Here is a 20,817-nt window from a genome sequence, read left to right as displayed (position 1 = left end):
AGATATTAAACTGTTCGCCGTTAACAGACACTATTTGCAGGATTCCTCTGCATTTGTATCTTTTTGACATAAACTTAAAAATATCTACAAAACCTGTTGTTACATGACAAATGCAAATTATGAGAGGGAGACCCTAACATACATGCTTCTTATGTCTTCACAATGTTGTGGAATTTAGTCAGATTATATCTTTTGACTCTTATCTCTTTACATTTTTTAGACATTGTAATGATACAGCTTCAGTTGTGTCTGCTGAATTAAAGAATCTTGATGAAACCATGGGTAAGATTACCAGAGAAAATGTTTTCACAACCTTGAATTGCTTACAAAACACTGTATTGTTCTTCCGAGAATGCTTCTCCTTTTTCTTCTTCTTCTTCCTCAAACCGATTCTCTGCAAATAATGAATAAGCTCGAACCGCCTAATGTGGAAACTTCATTTTGTAGGTCTCGTTAATGACACTTAACTTAAGCCATGTCATTTTCATTTCTATCTACTTTTTTAGATATTTAAGATAAACCAAATTTTCTATTTCTTTATTAATCCTTTATTTTCACCATCCCTAATCCTAAATCCTTCACCATCTCAATTCACCCATTACTTCTCTCCTCACTATCACTCCATTGCACTATTGCTCTATCTCTATCACTCTAACTTAATCACTTTCACTCTTTCTCTTTATCACTGTTTCTTTTTTCTTTCTCTCTATCTTATTATCAAACGTCTAAATGTTACATTTCTTTGTCGTTCTCTTTCTTTCTATTTCCCCTCTCACTCACTCTTTCTCTCTCTTTATTCCATCCCATTTCATATCAAAGACACTATACTGGATCACTATTACTTGTCACACTACCACTCTATCACTGTCACTCTAAAGTATATTTTACATTAAATGTCCTCTTTTATTTCATTCATTTATAACATTTAATGAATTTGTGCATTCGTTGTGCACTTGTGTGTATGTCAGACTATGTCGTACTCTCCTTTCAGCTTCCTGTCGATCTGTAGATAAGGCATTGTGACCATTCATACCAGAAAGAACTATGTAGGAAACAGTGTATGCAATACAATAATATGCTTAATACGATTACTAGTGTGGTTAATCATAAAATTAAGTAAGTAAGCCTACCATTAGCATGATGCCTCACTACAGGGTTTAACATCCCTGTTTGAGTGTGTGTGTGTGTGTGTGTGTGTGTGTGTGAGAGAGAGAAATGGCCGTGCAAATGCTTGAATGTAGACTTGGTGTGAAAGGGGTAAGGGTCCAAATATTGGGGTGAGGGGATGGTGTTGTCTAGTGCTGTGTCTGCCATAGCGACAGTTTGGCAGACACAAATAAAATGGCAAACCTTTTAATGTACATCTTTGGGTGTAAGAGATAAGTAAAAAGTATAATTATTGGTTCATATTTGAATCCATGTTTCTAAAGCTTAATATAAAAATTCTTATCATGATTTCTTTCCTCTTTTTTTCACTCACTCACTCACTCTCTATCTATTTTTTTTTCATTATTTATTTCTCTCTCCCTATGTTTGTCTTTATCAAAGGCACTACCCTGTCTCACTCTCTTTAATGAATAGAAATTACCTTTCAATCGATCTTTACACACCTCTCTGTCCTCTTAATTTTTGCCTTCCTTCTATTTTGTCAGTCTTTCTCTGTGCTCTAATCTTTTACTTTATATTCATTTTTAATTCATCATTTCACAATTTTTTTTTCATGCAGTGGTATTTCTTTCAGCAAATGTAAATCTAGTTGCATATGTCTTTTGTATGGCATGTCTTGAACACCTGAAAAATGCCTCCAAACGTTTTAGTTGATAATTTCCCCATTTTTTACAGACTTATCCATTAATGGTACGGCTCCCGTTAATGAGACCACATCTTCAAGCACAAAGGATTCTCTGACCACCTCACAGATGATCACTCTTGTCTTGTACTGTGTCATATTTGTATTGGGTGTTACTGGCAATGGCCTTGTTATCTACGTGACAGGCTTCAAGATGAAGACCACGGTTAACTCTATCTGGTTCCTGAATCTGGCACTGGCTGATTTCCTTTTCACGTTGTTCCTTATTTTCAACATCATCAGTCTTTCTCTCAATTATGAATGGCCCTTTGGAGATTTCCTGTGCAAGTTCACCAGTCTAGTTCAAGTGATAACTATGTTTGTGAGCATCTTCCTACTTACAGCCATCAGTTTGGACCGTTGCTTGACTATATGGGTGGTGGTTTGGTCTCACAACAAGCGTACTCCAAACAAAGCCAGGCTCATTTGTGTGTTAGTGTGGCTCCTCTCCATGGGGTGCAGCATTCCCTTTGTAATCACACGCGGTGCTATCAACAACAAGTGTCGCAAGACTTCAGATGCGCTCACAACCAAGAGCCTTGCAATATTCCGTTTTGTGATTGGGTTTCTGATCCCTTTCCTCGTAATCACATGCTGTTACGTGGCCATTGGTGTCCGTGCAAACCGAACCCACGGGAGGAAGAAGATGAGGCCTTTCCTCATCATCCTGACAGTCATCTTGGCCTTCTTCATCTGCTGGCTACCCATCCAAATCATTGAGCTAATTATGACAGATCAGATATACATTTACAGCATAAACAAACAGCTCTTCAACAGTGATGTGTTCAACATGGCAGACAAAGGAATTCCAATGGCAGTCAGCTTGGCCTTCCTCAACAGCTGCATAAACCCCTTTCTGTACATATTCATGTGTGAGGAGTTTCAGAAGAAGCTGAAGCGCTCTGTGTTGCTGGCGCTGGAGCATGCCTTTGCCGAGGAGCAGCTGGGTTACTTCTCCTCTCAGGTCTCGGTTGCGTCACGCCAGTCCGTTTCTTCTGGAGCCACACACAAAAAAGCAACACTGACCTCCCTGATGACCTTTGAGAGAAGTCCATCCGTGGAGATTATACATAAACAGGGGTGCAAACTCATCAGGGATGAAAAAGGTGACAACGATGCGAACCCCCTAGGAGGGTCCGGGGCATGCTCCCCGGGGAATATATTTTATATATAAGAACATTTTGCACATTTTAAAAGTTCAATGCATCAATCTGGTGCACTTTGACAACAAAATGATGAGGCTAGATCTATGAAAAACGTTGTGCTGTTGTAAACAATTTTGTGCTCTGGTAACAGTTTCATCATAAACATTCCTGTGTTGAATGTTGCACGGGCACAGGCCAACCCAACCACCCACCCCAATACCCTCCCGACCAACCACTCCAGTCCACTTCACCAAAGCACATTACGTCACAGATCTCAATCAGGTATTAAGCCAAAAAAAGGGCCAACTATAGGAACAGAAAATTAACAGAGGCTGCATCAGGCATGGCCTAGCTTCTCCGTGTTCTTGAAAAACTGTGACAGTGGGAACACATATTCTTTTCCCTTTACATTACTCTTTGAGTCTAGCTTGTCAGGACAAGGCCCATTTGCACCTGACTCCTAGTTGAGCCACAGTAATGGCATCCTCCTCCTAAAATTATCTCATTCTGAAACCAAACTGAAGTAGGAGAGTGGTACATTTGTTCAGTTGCAGTGAAGCGCCCGGCAGTAGAAATACATACACATAGGGACGTGCGGTCAGGGGAGGCAGAGCCTCATGAAAAGTAAAAGTCATCATGAAAAGTAAAAAACAAATAATGATAAAATAAATATTAATATGTATCTACTGATCTTTGCTTTAAATAAAAATTTGGTATGATTCCGATCATTTTTATAATCAAAATCGCTGAATTTGACCATGTTCTGTTCAAACAGAGGCGACTCGCGAAGTGAGGCAGCGACGAGCAATCAGCTTGTGCAATCCCTCACACACTGGGTTGAGCGCATGACTTTTGCTTTCTCATTGTTTGTCATCACTAAAATATTTGTAGACACCTTTATTATATGTCGTTTGTATCCATATAATAGGTAATGTAATGTAATGTATTTCACGTATGTGAAGAAGCTATTTAGTCTTGCTGATCTGTCATAAAACCACAGTGAAAAAGCACATAGGGGAGGCAAACCTAACCTCTGCCTCAATGAAGGGGGCGTGCGATAGCCTGGAAAATGAACTTCCAATCCAGTGAAGTGATGAATACATAATGGGAGACCAATGCCAGAGCTAAAAGGTTTGCTTCAAACGACAGGACAGAAGATAACTTTAGCAGCTAAACTCCGGACCAAACTCGGCTGACGGCCATGTCTTTTAAGTAAATGAACATTTTTCGGCGTTTTCACGCTTAGAATTTTCAAAAGTTACAGAGAAAGAGACACTGTACTATCCGATAACACCGTTATTGTAACCAGCAAAAATGGTTGATGTAATTTGCGAGGCGTCTGTCAGCCAACTGTCTGACATTAGCACGTTAGCCTACGTTAGATAGTATAACGTTCTTGCAGCGTACCAACGTCACACGTTAACGTAAATGCCATCTTAAAAAGGCCACTCGAAACCAACGCTTTCACCCGAAAGACATGTCATTGGAGGACCCCCCCCCCCCCCCCTCTATTTTTTTTTTTTATTGCAGATCTACACGAATCACACAAATGACCTATTTTGGATCAAAAACGGCGAATTTCGCCGAAAGGTGAGGAGTTTGCACCCCTGCATAAAGCTGATTGCACTGAATCACACTTTTGTCTGCCAAATGATTACATGTAAATGTAAGGTAAATTAATCAATAGAGAAAAGCCCTTCTGCTTTGCCGTAATAATGGCACTCATCATCAAATACCAAAGGTGTGCTGAGTGATTTAATTAGTCAATTGAATTGAATTTGTTGCTACTTGTCTTAGGTGGAATATGCACAACATGTCTCAATTTTCCTAATCGTCTGTCTCAACAGTAAAGAGGAGAGAACGAAAAGTTTAGTTTGACTTTTGACTGTTATCAATGCTATTTATTTCTCTATGCATCAGGTTTCTATGAAAGGTTTTCATGCAAGAATTTAGTTCAAGAGTCAGTTCTTTACTGAATGAAATGTATATGGATCACAGTAAGCTACATGGTGCCTTAATGTTTTAGTTAGATAAGAGAAGGGAGGAGTTACCTCGGGAACGTCAGAGGAGATTATTACCCACTCAGAGATGAAGTGGTTTGCAATGTGAGTGAGTTCCACAGACCGGTTTAGAGGGTTTGTTCTTTTAGGCGTTCCTTCCAACCCAAGTTTAGCCTTTCATCAGAAGGCAATACATCTGTCCTCTGACCTCAATGTTAACCATTGTTTACTTAAAATACATACTGGAAAACCGCCAACGCCACAATATGTTGCTGCATCTACTGGTCAGATTTTATGCAGGGTTACACATTAAACATGTTTGCAAGGCCTATATGAATGTAGCGTACTCTCACTTTGATGCTGTCCATTTCTGTATTTCTGAGCTGTGAAGGCAGTCCTGAGTGGTTCTCACTACGAGTTCAAGTTACGCCTTCATTTCCTCCCGGCTAGATTACAGCAATTCCTTGTATACTGGAATTAGCCATTCGTCCCTGTCCTTCCTACAACTAGTCCAAAACGCTCCTGACCGGTACCCGGAAAATAAACCATATTAGCCCTATCCTGACTTCTCTCCACTGGCTTCCAGTGCGGTTCAGGGTTGATTTTAAGGTACTCCTGTTAGTTTTTAAAGCCCTTAGTGGGCAGGCTCTGTCTTATATCACAGACCTTTTATTCTACCACCAGGCCCCTCAGGTCGTCTAACTTAGGGCTCCTGGCAGTCCCCCAATCTAAACTTAAATACAGGGGTGACCGCGCTTTTGCTGGTGCAGCCTCTAGACTGTGGAACAGCATCCCCCTCTCTATAAGATCAGCCCCCTCTATTGACTCCTTCAAGTCCAGGCTCAAAACCTACTTTTATTCCTTAGCATTTGGATCCGCCTGATTTTAGTTGATAATTTGTGTATTTGCTTTCTGTTAGAGGTGTTTCTGTTCTTTGATGTGAATATAGATGCTTAGTTGAGTGTGTTGCTTGTTTTGCTATTTGATTTTTTTGTGTGATCTAATTGTTTTTTTTCTGTTTTTCTATTTGTTTTGATATTTTATTGTGATTTAATTGTACAGCACTTTGGACAGCGTGAGTTGTTTTAAAATGTGCTTTATAAATACATTTGACTTGACTTTGACTTGACAACCAGAATGTTTGTAGAATCATTAGTGTGTGTGACTTTAATGACTTTAGAAAAAAACGCTGCATGCTCCATGCTCTGCCATACATCAGTCCAGCTGATGGCTCTTTATTAAGAGAATATAAACAGTACATGTTTGTGCTGAAAGGTTATTTAAGACAATTAAATGAATAACTCCTATGAAGCTATCGAAACTTTTTAAAGTTCTGGAATATTACTGCCATATATCTTTGTGACTGTTGCCTCCAAATGTAATCACTTTGCAAATCAAGATGAGGTCCACACACCACACTGTTTGAAGTGCACTGAATAATTAGCAGCCTCTTCAAGTTCAAACATAAACTAAATATAAATATTAATTGTGACATAATTTCATAAACATAATATAAATATGAATCGTTACATCATTTCTAAGATGTGTCTACAATCTATGAAAGATCTTCATAATTGTTATGCTCTCTTCAAATTAAACTCATAAATCACATTCATTCATTTAAAGGACAAAAGTCTAAATTGACATTTTTGTTGAATGCCATTAAAAGAGCAGTAAGAATATGTGAAAATAACACAAATTGTACATTATTGATTTGACTGAACAATGAATTAAAGTAATCGTTTGTCTGTCTTGAGAATAAGTAACATACATTGATCTAACATGTAGGCTATTGGTGTTTGGAGATTACAGTTTAATTGCCAAATTATTGCCAAATATTCTGCATTTGATTAATGGGAGATTCTTTTTAAAAAGCAGCTGTATTCAAATATTTTGTAAAAATACTATGGACATGGATCTTTGTACGTCCCTCTGATAAAAAAAACTGAATAATGCTGGAAGACAATGGTTCAGTTCCCATGGATACGCTCTCGGCCTCATCCTGTGTAGTAGACCCTGTAATAGACAACCTTGGACCTCCAGAGGGAGTAGGAATTGTCGAACTTGAGCAGATATGTCCCCTGCCCAGGATATTGGTGGCTCCCGGAATATACTTCCTCGTGGCTGTCTCGCCGATAAATGGGCACTACCTCCTCTACGAAAGGTGTCGGGGTGTCCTTCAACGTCTCTTCTTGAGGCTCTCCTTTGAAATAAGGAAAACATAGTGAGGTGGAAAAGGTTGCTCAAGCTCTACTTTTTGTATTGATATAGGACCAAATACAATAACTAACAGTACTTAAAAGTGGGAGATGGAAAACCTAATGCTTGTTTACATTCATGGCTGTCATTTATTTGATCCTAATGGAAATCCAAGCAAATTCTAGTTTTATAGTGACCACATAAAATATAGATTAGACACAGTTGGCTTCTTCCAGTTTTCTTGATTTACCACTAATGTACCCAACTATCTCAAAACAAATGAATGTTCATGCTCACCTTTGTCCGCGTCCTCATCACTAGGTTCAGTCGTGGCAGTAACACTGCTGCTGGGACCAACAGGTATGTCTGCCCACTCGAAGTAGAGACCAAAACCAACGTCGTAGTGATCTGTGGCGAACTCCCAGAACATATAGCTGCCATCCTCATTGGTGGGAACACGCACCGTAACCATTTCACCCCTACCAACTGTGATTATGGAGTCTGGATCATCCTGTATCTTCTCCTTAAAGTCTTTGATATGTGGTCTGGTCCACATGGATGGGGCTGAGATCTCTTAAGAAGGACACAATCAAGTCGTTCAGTGTTGAAGTGATATTCTAATATGCAATGCCCTTTGTTGGCAAACTGAAAGCTGTATTACTCAATACATAAACTTGAGACATAAAAATAATATGGTATTTTGCAGGGATCTGTGAGAGTAGTACTGTAGTGTGGTCTTGTGTACATAGTAAATAGTATTTACATAGGTGAATGCCAATTCGCAATTTGTATGCCTTCTCTGTCCTCGGTCCTCCAGCTCGTGACCCAGTAATCGTTGCAAGACAGAAGTCATGGAGGACAAATTGTTTCATTAAATATTCTCAAAGGAACCGAGAAGGGAGGAGCAAGGAGAGAGGACCGATATGCAAGAAAACTGAGGAGCATCCTACGCGGAAACGCTTTGAATTGGAATGCGTAACGTATTGCCCAAGATGGAAATTCCCCTCCCCTTTCTGCCCATCTGTAAACCTACACTTTGAAATAAGATGTGGTAGTGTATGAACAAAAATAAATGATCAGTCAAACTCTGAAAAAGTTCTTAGTATGCTATTAACCCCTCGTGAACTAACAAGTGGTCGGTGCAGGCATTAACCAAACCGTCTACAAAAACACATACCTGCTGGTGGTCCAGTGTGTAGGTCTACCTGTGGAGGGGAATTAGTGTCCAGATGATCATTCACACGCTCACTGTCAGGAGCTTTACAGGTCTCGCTTTGCTCTCTGTTGCCTGGAGGGGGGACAGTAGACTCTGCCTCTTGCTTCCACAAATTAGCCTGCTGGATAAAAAAAGGTACATGTCTTAAATATGCTGTAAACAATGCTCTGTTTCACAGGAGGTTTAGATAGCTGTGGCAGGTCCGCAGAACCTCAGTAGTAACACTGAGCTACTTGAGTGTCTGGAATAGATTCCCAACTGCTGTTTAACAAAACCTGTTATTCACAGTGCAACACAGAGGAATTTAAATTGGTGTACCTGCTGCTGGGACAGTTGTAGCTTGTATGCTTGCTGTATGTATTGCTGGTAGTGTTGCTCTTGCAGCTGCTGAATGAGGAGCTTCTGCTGTTCCGGATCATCCGGACACTGCTGGGCCGCATACTGCTGGAACTGCACCGAGGTCTGGGCGTTCAGAGCTGCCACGATCTGCTGTCTGTCATGGTGAGATAATAAAGACCCAACCACGATCAGACAATCACAGAAAATGCTGATAAGCCTTACCCTAATGACTTTCAGACACGGTTCGGTGTCATGGAACTGGGAAACAATTAGCTTGCCAGTGTTTCTGTTGTAGAAATGTGACAGCAGTGATGTGTTTGAGGTTTGTAGTCAAATATTGTACCCCAAGGAAAGATTTCTGAGCTCTCAGTTAACTCAACTAGTAGAGTGAGACACTAGCAATACCAGTGTCATGGGTGTGATACCCAGGGAGCACACATACTGATAAAAATGGACACATCTGTACTGTAAGTCGCTTTGGATAAAAGCATGTACTTCAATGAATTAATAGAGACGCAATGTAAATGTGTGATGTTAAAACAACCCTCCGATAAAACAGAAAATGCTCCACGTGAACGTGAGTGTAGAGAGCATCCGAGCGAGCCTGCTCACTTCTGCTGTTCAATCCGTAGCCGCTCCTCGTCCTCTTGCCTCCGCTTCTCCTCTCGCTGCTGTCGAATCTGTTCTTCCCTGCCGCGCTGTTCCTCCTCCTGTTGTCGTCGCTCCATCTCCTCTCTCTCCAACCTGAGTCGCTCCCCCTCCTCCCTCCTAAAGTGGGCAAAGACAGGCCATTACATTCAGCCTGGCCTGGAGGTTTTAAAAGGTCAGAGGACAATGCTATACAGGCTAATCTTTCTTCTACAGTTGTAATTGTGTAACAGAAGCCAGCCTGGTTAGGGACGAGCATTGATTATAACACACTCTGTAAGCTTATGTAAGGTCCAGTGGGGACAATCTAAGTGGTCTAGGGCAGATAAGAATTACTGAGCACATCTGAACTCTAACCCCCAAGATATGCATTTTAGCAATGAAGAGGACCAACCAGAGGTATAACACCTGGCTTCAGGTTTCTGCTGCCTTCAGGTTTCTTGAGCTGCTCACACCAAGATAATGTGGAGGTAGAACTTAAACTGGTTGGATCCAGAGTAGTGCACCGCTGCCACTTGGGAGGGGGGGGGGGGGGGGCAAATGCCCACTATGCATCTCTGGAGGATATTTCCGCATTGGCTCAGAAGATGATCTGAAATAAAGTTGGTACTTACCTCTTCCTCTCTTGTTCTTCTTTTTCTATCTTATGGGATGTCACATATGGACAGAATAAAGGACAACAGATGTTCATCAGCTTAATGAATTCTGCCACGGCATCCTCTTTTGTCATTTTGCCAAGGCTTTCCCATTCTTTCCTGTCAGACCAACAAATAAAAAATGAATCAAATTGCACAGTTCAGCACTATGATATTAGTCAAAAGAATAATACTGTCCAATGAACTGGTAAACTTCACTTGGATTTTAGATTTAATATACTGAGAATTTGTGTAGCCAACAAAAATGAGTTGAAGATCATAATTGAATATGGCCAATATTTACATATTCACAATTTTGAATGTAGTCTTCTAAGATCTTAACAGAGGGAGGAATGGTAGAAATGTTTTTTTGTTTTTTTTTGAGAAAAATAATGAAAATTAACTAACATGTGATTGAACAACTTCTTACTGTGGCAGGGTACAATCTCTGTTGACATTACCTTCTGTCATTTCCTAAGACGTCGAAGAAACCCACTTCTGGACAGGTATCAGGGTTGTATGGCCCTTGAGATGATTGTTTATGCAGGGCAACCAACCTCAGCTTCTCCTCATAGGTTGGATGGAAAGCTTTGCCATCTTTCTCTTTAAACGCAAAACAGTTACTGTTAGCAACTAACCACAAGAAAGCCGTCACCTTGGATAACCTGTTGGGTTACTGTGGTGAAACAGGGTTGCAATTGAAACATTCAGCAGATGAATCAATGAAAGTACGATTCATAATTCGTCAGCTGACAAATTTAAGTGTAGATAGGCTGATGCAAATGTATTCTCACTAAAACTACAGATACACTGCAGCCTATATGCAGTGTTTGGGCCATATGTTTATAAAGCCTACACCAATGACAACTTTTCTCGTGCTGGCTAGAGGTGTAGACTTACAACACTTTCACTAATGTAAACATTGTGACAACTGTAGACCATCTTCATGTCAGTCAGGGCCACCGTTTTCAAACAACTTCATCTGTGCGCATAATGTATGGAATTACCTTTCAAAAAGATCGATGCCATATCAAACAATTCCTCTTGCGAGAGACCCCAGTTGTTGTCTATGGACCAAGGTACCACGTTTTCATTAGGGAACGAATTGGTCTCTGCCCTTTCCATGGACGGGGAAATTTCCACCCGCTCACTGGATTCTTCGGTAATCGTCTGCGGGCTGTCAGAGCACTTTTGGTGGGAAGTGGGGCTCCCGCTGTCAACGTCTGTTTTCAGCACTTCCATAGTAATAGCTCCCCAAAACTGTCAAATAAGGTGGCCACGTAGCCTACCGTCTTCCGTAAAGTCACTCCCGGAAATGCTCTAATTTGTTGACTCTCCAAGCCGACACGTTTGATTACCGGACCCTTATGACCAAAGTCTACAGCCTAACCCATCCAACGAAAACCACTGTTCTAATCGCAAGATATTAATACAAAGATGTCCTTCACTAAACGGTATATTGTTGACTAGACCAAGGCACGCACCTGTTCAACAGGGTAACAGATGTAGATAAGGACAATGAGACTTAAAACTTCAAAGAAGTGGTGTGAAGCAGGTGCTGTAGCCTACTAGCCGAACATTTGCGTTATCACACGTAATGACTCGAGCCAACAGGACAAAGGTTGGCCTGTCAGGTTCATAGAGACATACCAAAGTGGGAGAAACCATTTTAATTTCACACATTAACGGAAACATAATCTTCGAAGGTAGTTTTGCATAGGGAAAATGTGCATCATTTTGGTTTTTTTAATGGATCGACGCACCATAAATGCAATAAAATATACTTTTAAATAATATTTTATAATGGGTGGAGCTCAATGTAATCCAAACAAAATGACTACTGGAGGCAAGTATCTTCTTTTAACAACATACATTTCAAGAATTCTGCGAATAACTGTACAAAGACTCGAGATAAAAATCATTTAGAAGTATTTACACAACATTACAGCCATCTCTAAGCTCCAGAGATCATAAATACTTATTCTGACTTAAAGCACACTACAGAAGGTACAAAAATAGCACTGACACGTAAGGCTGCAGATTTTGAGGTTTGCATTTCTGTGAAATCACTCATTTTGAGTGTAAAAATTGATCAGAAACTAAAACAGAAAAGATGAGAAGAGATGCAATGACATTTTGCTGTGTAACAAACACATGGCAATATAAAAGAAAACCAAAACAAAAGCATCAAACCCTAACAGCTGCTCTCTACATCCTTGTTTGCAGCGGGTTTGTGTGGTGCATGCAGTACTGTGCAATGCCCGTCTGGAGCCCTGCCTCACCTACTGATACAAATAAACAGACCCAATTACAGTCTGCAGCTGTAGATTTTTTTTCTTCTATTTTTTGTCTTTCTCAAAAAATCTCCTATAAATGTGCTTGAACATAAAAGTAAGAGTGAGGTTTGAGGTAAAACAAGCCCTTAAAATGGTGTGATATTAGCAGACGGAAGTGCAGCAAAGGACAATCTAAAAGTCTCAGCTTCCTGCTCCGTACATTCAAGGGGAGCATTCACCAAAGATCATCGTAAAATGTTCAGAAGAGAGACAGGCCTGGTCCTGGGAAGAACGAACATATGAGAACGGGGTGAAACAAAATTTCTTTACAATCTGATGGGTGTTTTTTTTTTTTAAGGAGTCAACTCAAGTCAACCCTCACGATGTGTGTGTATGTGTGTGTGTGTGTGTGTGTGTGTGTGTGTGTGTGTGTGTGTGCGCGCACTGTGCAAAAATGTGACAAATCTCACAAATCTCTTGCATAAAAGTCCCCTCATTCCAACTCTGGTCTATGAAGAGTAAAGTTCTCTGAAGGTTTGTACTTGCACTTCTTGCTGTCCGAGGTATATTTCCAACGATTATGTCAGAGGATATGTACAGAGTGATGGTTAGATATGTACTAAAGGCTGGAAGGCTTAAACACTGTGGGTGTTGTTGGCCGCAAAGGCGTGGAGGTTCCCCAGCTGACTCAGGCCACTCTGAATGTGGGCCACATGAATCTCCACGTTGTTCTGAAAGCAGCTGAATGGATAAAAAGCACAGTCAAACTGGGGCATGTTTCAAACAGGGGGAGTTACTTAACCCAGTCCCCAAAAACATCATTGCCTGCTGAATGGATACAGCACAAAGTCACAAACTGAGGCATGTCTCAAACAAGTGTGGTTACAAAACCCAGCCCCCACCCCCCCCCAAATAAAAATACATCACTTCATTGTTTGATGTTCGACCTGTTAGGGTGAAGAATAAATATGGTAATAAAAGGCAATCAAGGAATGCGCTCACCTGGCATTGGAAGTATCAATTGACGTTTTGATGTCATTGAGTGAATCGTTTAATGATTTAAACCCAAAGGAATTCAAATCACCTCCCTCAGCCAAACACTACACAAAATAGAGAGAAGTTATTTTTTACCAAAGTTGGTCACATGAAAACACATGAAATATATAATATAATACCATTATACTACATTATAATGACATTTAGCCTAAATGACCAATTAAATGAACAAGCATCTAATCAAATCAAACACTCCATCCCATAAGAAGCTAGGATGCCTTTTCAGGGTACTTGCTTAATGACTAATATATTATTTAGTCAATTAACCAATCAGTGTATGCCAGAGGAGGAACCGATATGCCCCTTCAAGGACATTCTCATGCAATTAAGTGAATAACCACTCAACCAAAATCCTACCCACCCTACAAGGATGAATTCAAAATCGATTCACCAACTGAACAATCATTAATCTACAAATCCTCCCCGTGAGAGGGTACTGTGCTTTCTCCTTGCCTTGATCTGCAGCAGCAGCGTGGTGAGATTGGAGATGAGCTGGGTGAGCCTGGGGCTGTGGACGCAGTGCTGGCCGTTGGGGAGGACGTTGGCCTGCCTGACGATCTTCTGGGCCTCCTCCTCACAGCGTCGCCTCACGTCCACCGCTTCCTCCTCTGGCTGAAGGCCCTGCTCTGGAGCCAGCTGTAGCGATGTTACAGGGTTAGAGCCAGTTCAAAAAGCCATCTCAAATCCCTCAAATGAATTTTAGCTAAAGACTATTCAGAGGTATTTCAGGTCAGGACAGGTTTGGTCCCACAGTACAACATGTCTGACTTCATACACAAATCAAGTAGGATTAGTAGGACAACTGAAACATAGCCTACATTGTGTGCATGTGTCTGAATGGATGGATCATTACCTTACAACAATATTGCTGAACTTCATGCAACACTTTATTGAGGTCTTTGTTGAGTCGTTCAAGGTCCAACACAATTGTGGCATATCTCCTTTGAAACTCGTATTCTATTGGTGTCGCATAAGATTTCTGTAGAAAAAAACATTAAGGCTTAAACTTAACATTACTCAAAAGGTTTGAGACCGATTACAAACATCTATTTCTTAGAAAACATGCTTACCAGTTTTTCCGCTTCTGCATTCATCTCTCTTAACTGTTTTATGTGCTCCTTCTTTACCATAAGGATCTTTGATAACCGTGTCTGAAAAAATAAGTGTTTATTCAGACCGAAGAAATCAGCACAAAATTCAATACAAACATCAAAACATAACAGGGCCTAATCAATTAGGAGCACAACCTCTTTGAAGGTGAAACTTACGACTTGCACAAGAAAATTCACAGGAAAGCCACCAAGTGTATCACCCTCTGATGTCGTCAGGGTACTCTTCCACGGAGACTGACCGAGCAATGGATCATTATCCTGCAGACAACCAATCAACAGAAAGAAACCTAAGCATTTTCAATCTGAACATAATACCAAAAAGATGTGGAATGTTTTTAATGCCTGCAATACCGATGTACTATCGTCATTTAAAACAAAAATGACTTAAAAACATTAGTGTTTTTTTTTTTTTTTTTTCAATAAGCACACACTTTTATCCAAAGCAACAGATTTGTTTTCAGATGTACATTAGAGTTTGCTTGCTCCCCAAGTATATAACTTTGGTATGGTAGCATAGTGTTGTACTGGGCGGGCTAAAGTCACACACTAGTGTAACCCCACATTGGGTGCGAGAGGCTGATACCATCAGTGCGGAGGGGGCCGATGAGGGGTACGGTTCTCGCGTGGGCGTTAGGAAGGTGTGGAGGCGGGCTGGACGCTGTTTCTGGGCGAAGGCCGAGAGTGGCATGGTGTCACCGGGATCATGGCTCTGGAGGCAGAGAACAACACAAAAGCCAAGACCAACGTAAGTTTCAGACAGCAACTTACCAGGCTACAGGAGTACACAGGATAGGATGGCTTGGATATTCTACAGTCATGCATGACAGGCCCCGGATGTCTAAAAAGGAATTAAAAACTGCCATTCCATAGCACAGCAAGTTACTACTACTTGACGGACACGGAAGCTACCCCACAATGACTGCTTTTGTTATTTTTTGATAACACTGTTACTGTTTTCATTCAATTCTCTCATTTAAAACAGAAATTATGCCACAGTATGCCAACAAGCTATACGAAATCACACCAGGTATGTAAATGTCCAGCATGAGAAAGTGGTAGACAGACTTACGAGGACTTCGTAATCGGGAACCGTGTGTGTCCCTAAGCCCTTCCTGTCGAACGTGACTCTGTATGTGGCAGCACCAGTGTCCACTGCGTCGATCTGGCCCGTGAACAGGCCATCGTGAACACCTCTCAGACGAGCTAGAGTCGGGAAGATTACTCGTGAGTTTAACACATCATCACAATCAAGTTGATGCAAAGTGTGATAAGAATTGAGAGAGAAACAGAAAAGGCCTAGAAGTACACACCACATATTATGTGCCATTGCCTAAAGTAGCCGGTGTATGTACGCTGATGTGACTGAGAAAATAAATGTCTTTTGGACATCGTCATCATTTTTACTGTGGTTTCTGTATTGTTACAACGTGTAAATTGTAATAAATGGGTGAAGCTGTAACAGTGGAAGCTTTTAAGTTACACCAATAGCACTTCCATCATTAAATGTTGCTGGGAATAATACAAAAATCACTGACGTGGGAGAGAGAAATCAAGCATTTGCATGATCTCCATGCAGTGATTTTGGACTTTCAAAAATATCTTTAAAAAAAATGATGTAAACACTGCCATCTACTGGCATGGTGGGACTTCCAAATCCACTTCACAAATGACACACCGCTTCTTGGTAACAGACACTGCTTTTAACAAAAAACCCTGGCACCTTTCGACAAACTCTTACCTGTGACTTTGGTTCCTATGACTAAGGGCAGGGGGATCTCCTCAGGCAGGTCTTTGCAGTGTGACACGTCTGTTAGCTTCCTCTGCTGCAGAAGCCTGATCTTCTGTCTCTTCTGCTCCAGTGCTGACCTCTCCTCCGCGAAGAATGCCGACGAGCACCTGCCCGATAATCATGCAGTTCATTTTCAATCCTCTACTGCAATCAACGAGGAGACATTTACTATTCAAATTCAACTGTCTAGCGCAATCAACACTGCCCACATAAGTCACTTTATCCATCTATCTATCTTTACAAACAGAACTCAGAGAGGGAAGCAGAAGAGATGGAGCAAAACTGGAAGTATGTTATACATAGGCAGCACAGCTCAAGAGGGAATCCACATAGAGTGATGAAACCAAGATTGTCAAGCCTCTTTCCAACAACAGTAGTAATAGTAAGGCAAGTTAGCCCGTAAGTAATACACCGTGCCCGTTGTTGTGCTGCCAAGAAGTTAATACAAGACACTAGTCAGTACACTACATTCCTTCAAGTTATTCAGTTAACAAATCCCTCTTAAGATAATCTATATGAATTACAAAATAAAGTGACATAAGGAAACCCCCTCGAGACAGAAGAATTTGTTATGATTTCAAAGTTTCACCTTCTGGGTTTTCCCATCAACCTTCTGATTGTTGCCCATTCAACTCTTATCAACTTTCTGGTTTTCAGATTTGGAAATGACTCTTTCAGGCAGAGGCAGAAGTCATTGTCTCCTTCAAATAAAGGTCTGGATAATGTAGAAAAAAAAAAAAACATAGTTTCAGGGGCTAAACAAAATGTCAACAACAGCAGAGAACTATTCAAACACAGGTGTGTGTAGTAGCATACCTATCGATGTTTGAATAAAACCATTCATATATGCACCATTTGTGTGCTTTAGGCAATTTCAATAAATTCCTCAATCTCAGTCCAATCTTCTGAGATGCCTTTTTGTCTGGGACTGCAAAATCAGCAAATTTCTGGAGTGGAGAACAGCAAAAGCAGGGATTTTACAGTGATGTTGCTGTAACCTTCAATGTTTCTTAATTTTCAGGAACCAGAAAACCATGAGGATAACTTGATGTTAGTCAAGACATTTTAGAATTCTTTAGAGAGGAATTACAACAGCAAACCAATATAAATAAAACATTTCCAGGCAGACTTGTAAACTTTTCACCAACATATTCCTTTTCATTAACATAGTTCTAATTTAGTGTGGTAATCTACATCTGATGTATTTGCAGTAACAGATTAATAATGTGTACAACATGCTTCTGGTTAAATCTGTTAATATGCAGTTAACAGTAGCCATGTTTGTGCATTGAGCCCAAATGTACAGTCTGAAAACAGATAACCACATAAGTTCATCTGGGTGGTCGTCTGTATACTGTGTGTGTGTGTGTGATGAATACATTAAAAAAAAAAAAAAAAAAGTAACCTGTGGCATAGTTATCACTCTATGACTCCTCCGAGGTGATCTGGAGGCAACTGGCCCTTCATCCTCTTCACACAGACCGCGGCTCCTCTTCGAGCCTCTGGTCTGCAATGAATATCAGAAAGACCAGTGGTAAATGGCTAACTGGCAGAGATCATTACTGTACTATTTCTTCCATATGAAAACTACTGAGACCCAATGAGCATTAGAGAAAAAAAAAAAAAAGAGTTAGGCCTACATTCTCCACAGGTGAAAAATCTCCCCTTCCCTTTGGAGTTTGTGGTTTGGGTGAGCCATGTTTCTCACCCCAAGTGTTTGATAAACTTCCTTCTGAAAATGAAGGTTAAAAACAAATACTTTATGGAAATGTATGCTCGTCCACAACAAGTATGGATAGAATTGAGTTCAAACAATGATGGATTTAGGACCATGGCTGCTTAATGGCAAATTAATATTAGTGTTAGCCTATTCAATAGCTGCTTCTTCAAAGACAACCTGCACAGTAGGTGGTATTAACTTACCTTTCAGACTGACAAGAGCTTTTGCTGATGAACCTGAAGGGGAACACGTTAATTTTTAATTGGAAAATGAATACCATAAAAGCACAGGACAAACATCTTATATGTGTTGTGTAGTGTGTTTAAGGCACAATTATTCTCATGTAATTTTTTTTTTTTTTCATTTTTGTATGTGTAATGTTAGCTAGCTATCGTCAGCTAGATAGTAACAACAACAATGCATAGACGAAATATTCCTTATTTGTTATGAAATTGGGGTCGACACACAATTTACAGCGTATACGAACTGGGGCACAGAGGTTCCGAGATGTGTCATCATCTGTAGCTGCCTCTTTGAAATCTGGCAATCATCAATCGGCAACATTAACTAAGGCCCTCCAGACGCAGTATTTGAGATGACAGCCAGTCAAATACGGTAGAGGCTAGTTGGCTAGTTTGTAGCCAGCTAGCTACGAAGGTAAGTTACCAGTAGCAAGCCAGCTATCCTAGCTAGGATCCTCGTCAGCTAACCACGGTAGCTAAAATAACTCGACTTAACAGAGAGACAAGCCAACTGACATCCGTCTTAATATAGTGCGCAGGAACCCAATGCGATGATAAAGATAAAGTTGAACAAATCCGAAAATTTAGCTGACTAATCAGCAACCAAAACCAAAACCCGACTGAGTGAGAACAACAGGGAGACGAAAGTCAGCAGCTGGTCCGCAGCTCAAAAATAATTTTCGCAACAGTATGTGGTTCGACACAGTGTAACGTTGAGTGGTTAACCAAACACAATATTGTCAAGTGACCATCACAGTGGCACACTCTCGTCTAGAAAAAGGAAACACTTATCAACATCTACAAAATGTCCACCAATGTAATTCGTCGTTAGCAAGTTACTCACTTTCGTCCAGCAGCTGTTCCATCTCCGCCATCTTGAATCAGCCGCGCTACGTTTTCAAAGGCTGCCGGTCGGGGTGCATTGTGGGACGGAGACGACTGAAGAGGGCCATTCGAAAGAATTGGTAAGTAGGGAGAAATTATTTTGGAAGGAACCAAGCCTTCGCATACAGTTATAGAATATAGAGAAGAACACATGACATAAAACATATATTAGGAAAACACATACATGCTTAAAACATTTTTAAAGAATAGAAAACTATTTATAAATGTATAAATTATTACTATTATTACTATAGCCCACCACAACTGTCATTATCTTCTGATAAAAGGGGTCTTACATTCTCTTTATCTCCCTATCAGGAACAGGCTTTTGGTCCTCCAGACTTTATTTCCACAGATACTCTAAAGGTGATGGGTATTCATAGAGTCAGCCTGTCAAATCCTCAATTTGACTTGAGTGGACAAGGACACCAAACTGCATGTCAATGAGCCCTGCATCGAATTACTGCCTGTCAGTGGGCATTCATGCATCCACACAGGTGGATGGGCAGTAGAAATAATGGCTGGGCAAAGTGCTTTGAGGACACATTTTTTAAAGCCTTTTATGAAGCAGGTTACTCATTTTCCTTGTGTTCTGAATTTCACTTTACAAAAAGAGCATTTTTACAAATACAAATATCAGCCTAATCACTTTGGATACGCATATTAACCTGCAACTAAAAGCTCACAGAGTAATCACTTGTCTGATTAAATCAAATGTGCTTTATCCCTGCAGCTTTCCCCCTGCATCTTGAAAAGATGACAGCTATATGTCTGGATTTCATGTATCCCTGATAATCTTGAGCATCAGTGCACATTTGTGTCATTGGACTGAACTGACTACACCCAATATTTACAGAAACAGTTAGATAGATTCTAGTGATTACTATACTGAGATGTGTGTGAGACTTGTCATTCCCCTCCCTCCCATATGGTCATATGTTTATGTTATAGGTGATAAGGTGTTTTGTGTATCATGAATCCTAAGAAATCAGGGCCAGATGATTGGTCTGTCGTTCTACACTAAATAATGCTGTTTATGACGTCTGTTGTACCATAAAATCATATTTCAAAAAAGAGTTTACGTTAGTCCAGCTAATTCCACATCACTATATTCTATTAGTCAATAAATAATAAACACATCCTCCTTGTCTATTGTTATATGTTCAAATGCAATCAAGATTAGCTTCCTCAATGCTATCTCATACAGTAGAAAAGCAAACATTTTTTTCACTGTCCCCTTTCAGGTGATTTTTGTCATTGCGCTCTGAAAATCCCCTCCTTTTAGACAGCCTATGGTTTCAACTGTCTATTAATTTTGTTGATATTGAGGAAGTATTTGTTAATGCACCATCCATTTTCAGGGATTGACTATTTTATGAACTTGCCTGTTTACATGGCTTACCTCACCCTGTTCTCAATGAACAGAACCTTGTTTTATCTCAGTGCCTTTAGTACAGCTTTGTGCATCGCCTGTCAAGAGTTCTTCTGTATGTAGGTAAGTACACTGCTCATTTACCTTAATTATATTCACAGATTCATTTTATACATGAAATGTCTTTTAATCCCTTGCTTTTATAAGTAACCAAGGATAACAGTGACAATAAATATTTCATTTTTTCCCTCTTTTGGAACACATACAACAGCAATGATGAACACATAACAGCAACTGTTACAGGACAGGTGTTAACACCAATATACTGTCAAAA

General features: G+C 40.3%; 3 protein-coding genes across 4 annotated transcripts; 1 reads left to right on the top strand and 2 right to left on the bottom strand.

Annotated features, from left to right (window-relative positions):
* Window positions 1-224: 224 nt before the first annotated feature.
* On the top strand, window positions 225-4,970 carry LOC105908165 (C3a anaphylatoxin chemotactic receptor-like). The gene is made up of 3 exons (XM_042709814.1): window positions 225-282; window positions 1,843-2,994; window positions 4,915-4,970. The coding sequence occupies exons 1-3, from the start codon at window positions 279-281 to the stop codon at window positions 4,968-4,970; spliced, it is 1,212 nt and encodes a 403-aa protein (XP_042565748.1). The 5' UTR covers window positions 225-278.
* Window positions 4,971-6,195: 1,225 nt separating this feature from the next.
* On the bottom strand, window positions 6,196-11,574 carry zgc:162964 (uncharacterized protein LOC560569 homolog). Of its 2 annotated transcripts, none has more exons than XM_031580344.2 (8): window positions 11,039-11,574; window positions 10,493-10,634; window positions 10,011-10,151; window positions 9,361-9,516; window positions 8,728-8,902; window positions 8,371-8,530; window positions 7,491-7,766; window positions 6,196-7,197 (listed from the first exon to the last, which is right to left on the bottom strand). In XM_031580344.2, exons 1-8 carry the CDS (start codon window positions 11,271-11,273, stop codon window positions 6,992-6,994), a joined length of 1,491 nt encoding a protein of 496 aa, XP_031436204.1. In that variant the 5' UTR covers window positions 11,274-11,574; the 3' UTR covers window positions 6,196-6,991. The 2 variants fall into 2 exon arrangements, with proteins under 2 accessions (XP_031436204.1, XP_012692095.1); XM_012836641.3 differs by having other exon boundaries at window positions 8,371-8,527.
* Window positions 11,575-11,681: 107 nt separating this feature from the next.
* On the bottom strand, window positions 11,682-19,174 carry LOC105908359 (protein lin-9 homolog). The gene is made up of 15 exons (XM_031580343.2): window positions 19,071-19,174; window positions 18,188-18,220; window positions 17,905-17,996; window positions 17,670-17,771; window positions 17,081-17,211; window positions 16,854-16,979; window positions 16,214-16,371; window positions 15,545-15,678; window positions 15,059-15,184; window positions 14,632-14,733; window positions 14,434-14,514; window positions 14,217-14,342; window positions 13,817-13,999; window positions 13,310-13,407; window positions 11,682-13,048 (listed from the first exon to the last, which is right to left on the bottom strand). Exons 1-15 carry the CDS (start codon window positions 19,099-19,101, stop codon window positions 12,943-12,945), a joined length of 1,629 nt encoding a protein of 542 aa, XP_031436203.1. The 5' UTR covers window positions 19,102-19,174; the 3' UTR covers window positions 11,682-12,942.
* Between the last annotated feature and the right edge of the window lie 1,643 nt (window positions 19,175-20,817).

This window comes from Clupea harengus, chromosome 14 (genome assembly GCF_900700415.2).
Source record: "Clupea harengus chromosome 14, Ch_v2.0.2, whole genome shotgun sequence".
NCBI lineage: Eukaryota > Metazoa > Chordata > Actinopteri > Clupeiformes > Clupeidae > Clupea > Clupea harengus.
The sequence above is the reverse complement of the archived record's forward strand: the minus strand, read 5'-3'. Positions and strand labels throughout refer to the sequence as shown.

Excerpts from the sequence above, each read along its gene's own strand:
- LOC105908165 (XM_042709814.1), top strand. Across the intron at positions 2,995-4,914 it reads CCTAGGAGGGTCCGGGGCAT|GTTTCTATGAAAGGTTTTCA; the intron begins GCTCCCCGGGGA and ends TCTATGCATCAG.
- zgc:162964 (XM_031580344.2), bottom strand. The coding sequence starts at position 11,273 with ATGGAAGTGCTGAAAACAGACGTTGACAGCGGGAGCCCCACTTCCCAC. Across the intron at positions 9,517-10,010 it reads GAAGAACAAGAGAGGAAGAG|GAGGGAGGAGGGGGAGCGAC; the intron begins GTAAGTACCAAC and ends TGCCCACTTTAG. Across the intron at positions 7,767-8,370 it reads ACACACTGGACCACCAGCAG|AGATCTCAGCCCCATCCATG; the intron begins GTATGTGTTTTT and ends GTCCTTCTTAAG.
- LOC105908359 (XM_031580343.2), bottom strand. The coding sequence starts at position 19,101 with ATGGCGGAGATGGAACAGCTGCTGGACGAAA. Across the intron at positions 18,221-19,070 it reads GGAACAGCTGCTGGACGAAA|GTTCATCAGCAAAAGCTCTT; the intron begins GTGAGTAACTTG and ends GTTCCCCTTCAG. Across the intron at positions 14,000-14,216 it reads TTCAGCAATATTGTTGTAAG|CTGGCTCCAGAGCAGGGCCT; the intron begins GTAATGATCCAT and ends ACATCGCTACAG.